Raw genomic sequence first — 10,765 nt, forward strand, 5'->3', positions numbered from 1 at the left:
GGGTGGGTGGACGGTCAGGTTTGGGACGGACGGGTGGGTGGACGGTCAGGTTTGGGACGGACGGGTCGGTGGACGGACGGACGGGTGGGTGGACGGTCAGGTCTGGGGACGGATGGGTCGGTGGACGGACGGACGGGTGGGTGGACGGTCAGGTCTGGGGACGGACGGGTCGGTGGACGGTCTCTTCAGTCAGATTTCCTGCTTCATCCAGAAAACCTGGAAGTTGTTTTAGGAGCTTCCAGGTTTGAAAGGAAAAATAGTTGGAAAGAAATTCAGTTCCATCAACAAATGTTGAGTCCATCTGTCTGTCTGTCCATCCAAAAATCTACTGGTCTCTCCATTTGTCCACTCAGCCATATATCCGTTTCTTTCTGTTTATCCATCCATCCGTCTGTGGGTTTATTCATCTATCATCCATCCAACCACCCATCTCTGTTTGTGGATCCAACCATTTGTCTCTGTTTGTCTGTGTTGGACTCCTAAACTTCCTGAGATGGTCTTTGGAAACCTTATTGTCTTCAGTCAGAGGCTTCTTCAGATTCGTTGTAACACAGGCTGCTACAGGAGATCTTTCCGGCCAGCAGCCATCTACAAAAACTCTGTTTTAGTTAATGAGCTAAAACGACATTTATTTTCCCTCTGGGATCAATACAGTATTTTTAATCTGAGAAACGTTCAGATTCCTGCCAGTTCTTCCCTCGACAGCCTGGAGAAGTTCAGAAACCGTAGCAACCCTGCGGCTTCCTCTCACATTCACTTCATTTTTGAGTGATGCCGACGTCGCCGTGGTAACCTTAGCCTCCCTGACGGGGCGGCCGTTCTGCTGAGCGTGCGGAAACGCGTCCTCACCCCCCCTCCTCTGTCTCTGCAGGCGAGCGGTTACCGAAGCCGGAGCGAGGCAAGATGAGGGTCCACAAGATCAACAACGTCAACAAAGCGCTGGACTTCATCGCCAGCAAGGGAGTCAAGCTGGTGTCCATCGGAGCCGAGGGTAAGAAAACAAGATGGAGGTCAGGGGCACCGCTGGAACCAGTCAGATTCACTGGGGCGATTTTTTGTTTACATCCAGAACCAGCTGATAAATGATCCTGGGCCGACAATAAAACGGTTTGACAATCAGCCGGAGATGAAAGACGGAGACACATGGTGGTTTAATACAGCCGACGTCCAAATGCTGCGTTCAGAGTCGGCTTGGAAAAGTCACTTTTTTACTGCAGTCTGACTGGAAACATGTTGTCCAATTCTGTATCTGACTTAAGGAAGATTTAACCGTACGGAGGACCAATAAAGCCCACAATAAGACACAAATACATAAATTGTAGTGAAGCATTAATCACATTTTAATTAGCAAAATAAGCTAGTTTCAGAAGCCCTGGTCATTCAGACCTTCTTTTGAAATGTTGACTGTAGACGCAGATATTAGCATTAGCTGCTACATAGTTAGCATTCAGATGCTATTTTAGGCTTGAGTAGCTTTGCTAAGTGGCTAACTTCTTTTAGCACAACTTGAACACAACAGTCTTATCCAGCGTCCAATCAGATCGTTTTGAAGTGGAAATTAACCAACGATGGGACAAGAGAAACGGCTACGTTTAGCGGATGTAGCTTGTGCGTCAGGTTTACAGGCATACCAGAAACATGCAAATACAAAGGTTCCGCTCTGGACTTTTCTTTATTAAAAAAAACAATTAATTGAAATTAATGCAATAAAATGTTAGAAATTTTACTTTTAAAATGATCACAGTGCAAGAAAATGAAAAAAAAATGTTGGCACAAGCGGGCATTTACTCTGTGTTTTTAGTTTTATCTAAAACTAAAAAATTGACCATTTAATTATCAGTCAATACATCAATTTCTATCATCCTGGCAGTAAAACAAGGGCGATATTTTTTCACAATTTTAATCGTATTCACTTTAGTTTTTCATATTTCCTATTTTTCAGGCATTTTCCTTTTTTCTGTATATATTTTCCTATTTAATATTTTTATTTTCCATTCCGACTTATTCTTCTTCTGCTGCATCTTGGATCAACTCCTTTACAAATAAATGTGCAAGAGGTTTAGTCTATGAAGATAAATATGAATAATTAAAGGGATGTTTAAATAAATTTCTCTTTATTGCTACATTTCCCTTAATACAGAAACTGGAGTAATAGTTTCTGTATTCAGCCTTTTATCCTGACATGCTGGTTAAATGTCTCGAGTCCCACAGATTCAGAACCGGGCCACCTCGTCACACTGAGGTCGTTGTGTGTTTAGCGAAGGTTAGCGGTCAGTGACCTTTCTCCCACTCTGCCAGGACAACCAGGACATTCCTGCAGCATGATTCAGCTGATACTGAAACAAAAAACATTAAAACAAACATGGCTGCCCATCCTAAACTTTGAGTCTGGCCTTCTGTGAAAGCAGCCGGCTGAAGGTTATCAGCTGGAAAACGGGCTGAGGAAAAATGCCAGGATGACAGCTGGAAGCCAGAGGAAGGTCCAGATCTGCGATTGATCCGCTGCAGTTTCAGTCCAGCTGCTGAAACTGAAGGAATTTAAAACATGAAAATTGACAGCAAACCTGAGGAATGTAGACACAATGAGGAGTATTTGGGTCGAGTTCACAGGTGACGGGTGATGGTGTGAGCGCGCCCGATAAGCTGCGATGAAACGGGCGAAAGCACGAAAGGATTGTTTGAACTATGACTGGAATCCGAGCCAAACTGCCAAACTACACGCCTGCTTTCTAACAGGCGCTGCAGGGAAACCCAGGACAACACGCTGCAGATCAGCCACCTGGTTCACGAGTTCCCCCTGCAGACGAAACACTTTTATCTGCTGGAAACTGTTTTATCTCCTCTGGGGCTGCAGCTGGCTGTTATTTTTACTAATTGATTATTCTAACGATTAATCGATGGGATTAAAGCCTTAAAATGTTTTTGTTTTTTTTCGACCTCTTAAAGTTTTATATACAATATTAGAATACTTTAAAACAATAATATAAATATTTTTGATTGCTTTTTCAATAAAAACATACGACAGCTAGGACTGTCGAGATAAATTTCGCTGGATGATAAATTATTGCGATAAAATTATTTTGAAACAATAGAAACAACAAATAAAATGATAAAGCCTAAAAGTCTCATTGAAAAAAAAAGGCTAGATGAGACCAAAATACCAAAATGAAGACTTTTGTCATCCAGGTTTTGGTAGAAAGAGAAACTATAAATCATGAAAATGGAAATTATTGAGGTCATTTTAATTTATAATGCAATTTATTATTTATTGCAACAGGACTAGTTTAGTCACCACTGATTATTCATATCAAAAGTTTCATCTTCAAATTCCTTCCAACATCAACATGTGAAAAGCTCAACCCTTTCTGCTGGAAACATTCTGCTAAAACGATTAAAAACTAAATGATTAATCGCGATTAATCATTTATTTAGTCAACTTTAGTAATCGATTAATCACTGGAGGATAGATAAAAAAAATAAGCTGTTTGCAGAAACATTGAGCTGCACTTAAGCAAAAAACTGTACAAAAAGTATAAACATTTTGCATTTAAGGTTAAACACATCATCGTTATCTGTAAATATCTTCAACCCAGAACTCAAGTGGCAAATGTTTTTAAAAAAATATATTCTTTTAGGTTTGGACTTAATTACAGACTGACTGTGGGCTTTTTTCAGCCGTCTACTCCAGTTAACGATCAGTCGATTACTAAACTGGTCTCCAATTATCTTAATCAATTAATCTGATTAAACTGATTAATTGCTTCCTAGATTTGTTTAATCTGTGGTAAGACTTTGCTAACTGCAAAGCCTCCGACTTTTCTGTGCAGAAATCGTTGATGGGAACGCCAAGATGACGCTGGGAATGATCTGGACCATCATCCTCCGCTTCGCCATCCAGGACATCTCTGTTGAAGGTACGGCGGCCTGGAGGGTTCAATCCAAAAAGAGGAATTAAAACTCATCAGAAGCTGCATCAATCATATATTAAAAATATCCAGCTCTTTTTGCTCCTTCTGTTGACATTTGGTCAGGTTTTGCTCAAACTCTTTCCCTAAATCAATAAAATCTAAATAAACTAGAAATAAATGAAGCAATCATGAAACGCTCTCCAACTCCTCTGCTGCTTGTGGGGGTTTAATTTATTCAGTTTTTAACCTGAGCAGTAAATTTCACACATAAATGCAGATTTCAGAGCTTATTGTGCAAAGCAGAAAGGAAAACAAGCTGTTCCCAGTCGCACCGCGAGGTGAGAATCGGTGGAGAAAAGCAGATCTGACCTGCATGGAGCAGCAGAATGCTGTCTGCTGATGTTTCTCTCATTAATGCTCTCAGAGGGAAAATGGTGCCGACTTCACACGCAGCTCTGGATATTTTATGATCACGTTATCAGGCGGATTATCCAGCCTGTGGCGCTCATCGCTTGGTGCCCCGGTACAGGAAGTATCATGATGTGGGATCAGCTTTGGAAAGAAGTTGCTAACTAGTGAAACTGTGAATGTTTCACTCCAGGAGACCAGGAATAGATTTTACTGGCTAAAAATGAAGTCAATCATTTTTAATCCATTTCAGCAGCAGATCTTTACCAAATATTTGTGAATTTTTTTAAACTCCACCCATTTCTCTGTTTTACTGCTTTTAGGCCACGCCCTCTTCGACCGACATTTTCACTATTCAAGCTTTGAGCTTTCATTAAGCTCCGCCCCATTTGCACTGCCCCGCCCACTTCCCCCTCTATTTGAGCTCTTAGCTCCGCCCATTTTTGCCTTTGTAAAAATTTTTGCATTTTTGCCTCTCCGTATTTTATTATATTTTACGTCCCGCCCCTTTCTTTTGTGTACAACTCTTTAAATCCCGCCTTTTTTATGCCCCGTTTCTCTTTTGTTTTGATATCTGCTGTAAGCCCCGCCTCTTTGTTTATATTATTTAAGCTCCGCCCTCTTCTGAGCTCTGGCTCCACCCCATTTTACTTCAATCCTGCATTAGCATGTAGCCTCGTCCCATTTTCCTTCTGAGCTGTTTTAGCTCAGCTTACAAGGCTATTAACTTTTTCTATTTTTCTCTGACAGCCTGATTAATTTCTCCTTGGATGTGGTTAATCCTTCCTTTAGTGATGTGAATAATAAAAAATAAGGAATGTTTTTCTGTAGAATAGCTACTACCATTTTTCCGTCTGTATTACATTGAGTCATATTTTTTCATGTTTGGTGTGTAAGTGTTAACCTTCACCGGAAGTTGTAACAAATGGAGTGCCCATATATGGACGCTGCTGATGAAGACTGTTCCTCTTCCTCCCTGCAGAGACCTCTGCTAAGGAGGGTCTCCTCCTGTGGTGCCAGAGGAAGACGGCTCCTTACAAGAACGTCAACGTGCAAAACTTCCACATCAGGTAGCGAACGCCTCGAAACTGCAGGCCGTTTTCTAAAATAAATCCGATAACTTGCAGGAATAAAGCTTTATTTCCTGAGCTTCTGGTTTCGTAATCTTTGTAATTAGTTTGGCAGTTTTTTAATTAAATGAAACGATAAGCTTAATCAAGGCGCACATTCTGCAGTAATCTAATTAGATTCTCCCCAGACGTTTTCCTGTAATTCTGTTCAAAGAGCGCCACCTGCTGGAGAAACGGGAGCATTCTTTAGGAGAAACCTGTAAATGTTTGCATACAGTAAACAGGTTACATTTTTCCTGCCAGCTGGAAGGACGGCCTCGCCTTCAACGCTCTGATCCACAGACACAGACCCGACCTCATCGACTACGACAGCCTCAGAAAGGTTCGTCACCCAGACGGAAACATTTCCCAGAATTCATTTCCCTCCATGTGAACTGAAATACTGACGTCACTGTGTTCTCTCCGTCAGGACGACCCCGTCACCAACCTGAACAATGCCTTCGAGGTGGCGGAGAAGCACCTGGACATCCCCAAAATGTTGGACGCTGAAGGTACGAGGCTCAAAACTGGATGGGAAAAATTTAGCAGATTAATTCTGAGAAAGTTTCTTTAATCATTAACTGTTTGAGTTTGCAGGAAGTGACTTTTACTGCTGCGCTGCATGTGACTGCAGTCCTTCACCAGTAAACCCAGATTTTACTGGAGCTATTTTAGGCCGACGCTGCAAAAAATATCATTCTTTTACAGGACGGTGGTGAGGGGAGCAGGAAGAGCCCGCATCGAGTTTTGGTTTACGTCAATAAGCCGGATCCGGGTCAGGCCGTTTCCTTTCTGGGTGGATGCATCCAGCAGACAAGAAGTAGATTAGAGCTCTAACTGTTGTGCAAATCTTAGCAGAATATAGAGATTAAAAATGTTAAACCATGCATTCCTGCACAAACGTTCACTTTATGCATGACAGCAAGTATTCTCAGCGAATCCCAGATCGAGACGCAAGTTTGTTTCTCTTTTAGCTTGTCAGGATTTAGAGGCACAAACTTATTTCTGTTAATCTTCAAAGTTTTCTTTTTATTCAGCCGTCTGATTCTTAAACGAACGTGACGTCAAAGCGTCGCGTTTTTGTCTCATGTTGACCAGCAAAGGTGGAGGAAATGTAAGATTTGTTTTTTCCTTCCACCTACTTTTCATTCAGAATTTTTGTCAACATGTGACACGTTCAGTTTTCTGACCAAAGAAAACTGAACTCCTTTACAAGGAGAAAGTCGTAACTGCACAACTTTAATTGTGGGAAAGTCGGAAGAACAAGCGAGGAAAGTTGTGACAAATCTAAAGTAGCAACAATATCAGAATAAAATCATGAAATTGCAACTTTTTCTATCTCGACTTTATTCTTGGAATTCTGACTCGTAATTATTTAATTCTCATAATTTGATCTTATTTTCTTAGCTTGACCCGGATACTCGGTTGTTCGTTTTAAACTGTAAATTAATAAAAACATTTGTTATTCCTGCCAGTAAAAATGTGTAGTATTAAAAGCTCCAACCCTTCAGTTTTTGGGTGTTTTTCCTGATAAAATGTTTTTTGGTACAGTCGGCTCCTCCTGCTCTGCTCCTTCCATCAGTGTTGAACCTGAGCAGCAGCAGTGAGATGGAGCTGCAGCCTGAAGCTGTGACTCTGCCTGATCTGTTTATTTTTTCCAGATGAGACGTCTCCAGGACTAATCTGTGTTTTATCCGAGTTGTTTGTGGTTAATTGCATGTTTTATGATCCGTGTGCCGGTCGTAACCTCGTCTCCCCCTGTAGACATCGTGAACACCGCTCGTCCAGACGAGAAAGCCATAATGACTTATGTGTCCAGTTTCTACCATGCCTTCTCTGGAGCACAGAAGGTACCACTGACCTGACCTCTGACCTCCTCCTACTAACACCCACTTCCTGTCCAGCATGGCCTCACCCGCTCAGCAGACGCTGCACATGTTGGGACACAGACGAGTCGGGTCTGAAATGAGTCTGCAGAAAAAAACTTGCTGCTTAAAACTTCAACTTCATGGTTAAAAGTTGGATTTTCTCCTTTTTTAAAAAGTTTTTCAGCTTCAGTTCAGAAAACTGACTTATAACAGTTCAAAGTGCCAAGTAAACAAATCATGACGGGAAGCAACAGGAAGGTCAAAGGGTCACTTTGAAGCAGACGCTGACATCTAGTGGCCAAGCTGGGAATATCAGCTGCCTCTTTTCTGAACATCCTAACTTTATTCAGCAGTCCATCCAGGATTTTATGAGATTTTTCTCGATCAGAACAGCTGGTTTGGTCAAGTATTTGCAATAAATTTAGCTAATTAAACCTGTGTGTGAAAAAAGAGTTTATAAAGATACTTAAGCTCTTTAGTTTTGATGTTTAAGTTTGTAAAGTGCTTGATCTTCAAACTGCACAGTTTTGTAATAAAGTGCAGTCTAACATTTTATTAAAAGCCTAAATTTGGAAAACATTGTTTACAGTTGAGACCAGATATTTACATACTCCTCATAAAAAGTCATTTTTTTCTCACTGATCAAACTCAGATACCAGATTATTTCCATTTGCTAAAAGCCAGAATATCTTTAGAGTTCATTTTTGTATTTAATTTGAGCCTGAAGGTTTTTTTTTTATTATTTTAACACTGTTTGTTTGGATTGTTTCTGTTCAACCCAAAACTCTGGCAGTTTTAGTTTCACCTGGTTCAAAATCTGTAAAATACTCCGACTAAACAAATGATGTGATCAGATTATTAATCGGTTTATTGAAAAAATAACAGTCAGCTCAGCCCTACACAGCAGAAAGAGCTCATTTCTGTGTTACAAATGATCAAACATTTTCCAATTAAAAAGGAATCCAATTATTTTTTAACACTATAAAGTATAAGTGGCTAAATGAAAAATCTGCCATTTTTTAGATCTGATTAATCAGAAAAACAACACTAAAATGGTCGTTGGCTGCAGCTCTAAATCTTCCTTGCAGTTTTTTTTCTGTTTTTGTTTTTAACACTCTTGTTGCGGCATCAGTCGACCTTCACTGTGACTCTTCCTCCTTTTGTTTGAGAAGAAAAACTGAAGTTTCTCTCGACCCTTAGTTCACCAGTTTTGAGCCAAGTTGCTGTTGTAACATATTTTCAGAATCAGCAGCTCGCTTCTTGGATTTGCTGCAGCGTTTCTGGATTTCCAAACAGTAAATTCAGTCTGTGAATTCTGGGATTCTGGCGGCAGACTGCCGGTAGCAGGTCTGTTTCTAATCTGCAGACTCATTCAGGCTCGTTGCCGTCTTCGTGTCCCGGCCTCTCAAACCTCTCTGGTGCCTCTTCCCTCAAGGTGATCTGAGTTTTAGGAGGAAGCTGAAGCTGTGGGCCCCCTGCTGGGGCCCAGGAAGCGTTGAGTTCTGGGTGTTTTCAGCTTTGGCTTCACTCTTTCTGTTTTACCTCTGTTTCTGTTCTGCTGGGATGCCTTTAGACATCGTGGGCACTGTGAGGCCGGATGAGAAGGCCATTATGACCTATGTCTCCTGCTTCTATCACGCCTTCTCTGGCGCACAGAAGGTGAGCTCCTCACGCTTTGAAATCACACTAACACCAAGAAAATCCTGCAAACCTGCAGAGTTCCCCATCAGTCGACATGTTTCAAACAGACGGGACCAGCTTCAGTTCATCAGAACATGACTCCAGGGGCTCATAGAGCTGAATCGATTAATCGATTTTTGAATTAATCGTCAACTAATTTAAGCATCAAAAGGCTGAAAAGTTGACTTTGCTGATTTTATTAAACTTGGCTAAATACAGCAGCCGTTTCATAGCTGCAACGATTAATCGTGATTATTTAAATAATGTTTTATTCAAATAATTGTTTTACAAACTCAGAAAGCTGATATCGCTGCACCAAACCAGCTTTTATTTTATCTAAACTTGGCATCAAGGGCTTTAAGGCTGAATGATTAGTTGTGATTAACTTTTTTTAAACCAATTAATTTGGTAATCGATTAATCATTAACTAGAGTACACAGACTCTTAAGGTCCATTTGCTGAGAGCAGTAAATAATAGTTGATGGTTTCAGGCCTGGTTTTAAATATTTAAGGTGGATTTGTAAATGAATTGATGGGAACTCTGTAACCAACCTGTCCGGTTTTTCTGTTTCTGCTTTTTGACGTCGGCTGGGTTTTCGTTCTGTTTTCAAACAGTTTGTTTCTGAAAACCCGGCTGACGACTCCGGTTTCTTCCCTAACGCTTTCTAAACAAAGATGAATATTCATCGTAAAGCAGAATGTTTGAAACGTATTTTAGCCTTTGGATGATGCCGTGCAGGTTCTGATCATTTTGAATATGCTGTCTTTTATTCCAGTGATAGTGTTAAATCCTAGCAGACGCTCTGATGTGGACTTCAGCGTTCCATAAATCTGTAACTAGATGGATGGATTTGATTCCCACGCATGGAGTTTCTACACTGGTCTTTGGTTTTTGTGGCACTTTGAACTAATCATCAGAAGCGATCGCATGCCTCAGTAGCTCCTTATTTTAGACAGTTTATTTTGTCACTTTTTAAGACATTAACTGCCTGCGTGTGGAATATTTTCTCACCAAAATGGAAGGAGACAGTGTAGTTATTAAAACTAATCCAAACAGTTGAGCTTAGTGATTGTAATGTCTGCTGGAAGTGAGTTTAAATTGGAGTTTAGTCACTGTTTGTGTCCTGACAGGCTGAGACAGCCGCTAATCGCATCTGCAAAGTGCTGGCTGTCAACCAGGAGAATGAACAGATGATGGAGGATTACGAGAAGCTCGCCAGCGACGTGAGTTCCACGCACGATTCATTAAACGTTACATATATTTACACATGTTTTCTTTACGTTTTCTGGGCTTTTCTTCCTGTTTCTATCCAGCTGCTAGAGTGGATTCGTCGGACGATCCCTTGGCTGGAGAACCGAACCCAGGAGAAAACCGTGAAAGACCTGCAGGCCAAACAGGAGGACTTCAGAGATTACCGCACCGTTCACAAACCACCCAAGGTCCAGCAGCGTTTTTACCCGCACCTCTTAGAAAGCCTGACCCGCCTCTACTGAACTATCTGATCTCTACTGAACTATCTGATCTCTACTGAACTATCTGATCTCTACTGAACTATCTGATCTCTGCTTAACGTTCCGATCTCTGCTTAACGTTTCGATCTCTGCTGAACGTTCCGATCTCTGCTGAACGTTCCGATCTCTGCTGAACGTTCCGATCTCTGCTGAACGTTCCGATCTCTGCTGAACGTTCCGATCTCTGCTGAACGATCCGATCTCTGCTGAACGATCCGATCTCTGCTGAACGATCCGATCTCTGCTGAACGATCCGATCTCTGCTGAACGATCCGATCTC

The 10,765-nt window shown here is 41.3% G+C and overlaps 1 protein-coding gene across 6 annotated transcripts in view; it reads left to right on the top strand.

Moving 5' to 3' along the window:
* The window catches only part of LOC103138327 (alpha-actinin-4), a 61,790-nt gene that overhangs the window by 39,435 nt on the left and 11,590 nt on the right, over nt 1–10,765 (top strand). For 3 of the 6 annotated variants that reach the window (XM_016671696.1, XM_016671694.1, XM_007552472.2), the window contains exons 3-10: nt 872–991; nt 3,828–3,914; nt 5,299–5,386; nt 5,690–5,768; nt 5,856–5,937; nt 7,190–7,275; nt 10,105–10,197; nt 10,288–10,413. In XM_016671696.1, the coding sequence (XP_016527182.1) occupies nt 872–991; nt 3,828–3,914; nt 5,299–5,386; nt 5,690–5,768; nt 5,856–5,937; nt 7,190–7,275; nt 10,105–10,197; nt 10,288–10,413 (761 nt within the window). Of the gene's footprint in view, nt 1–871; nt 992–3,827; nt 3,915–5,298; nt 5,387–5,689; nt 5,769–5,855; nt 5,938–7,189; nt 7,276–8,866; nt 8,953–10,104; nt 10,198–10,287; nt 10,414–10,765 lie in introns of all 6 variants that reach the window. The other 3 variants (XM_016671693.1, XM_007552474.2, XM_016671695.1) reach the window with 1 other exon arrangement.

The sequence above is a fragment of the Poecilia formosa genome, unplaced genomic scaffold, assembly GCF_000485575.1.
Source record: "Poecilia formosa unplaced genomic scaffold, Poecilia_formosa-5.1.2 Scaffold48, whole genome shotgun sequence".
Classification (NCBI taxonomy): domain Eukaryota; kingdom Metazoa; phylum Chordata; class Actinopteri; order Cyprinodontiformes; family Poeciliidae; genus Poecilia; species Poecilia formosa.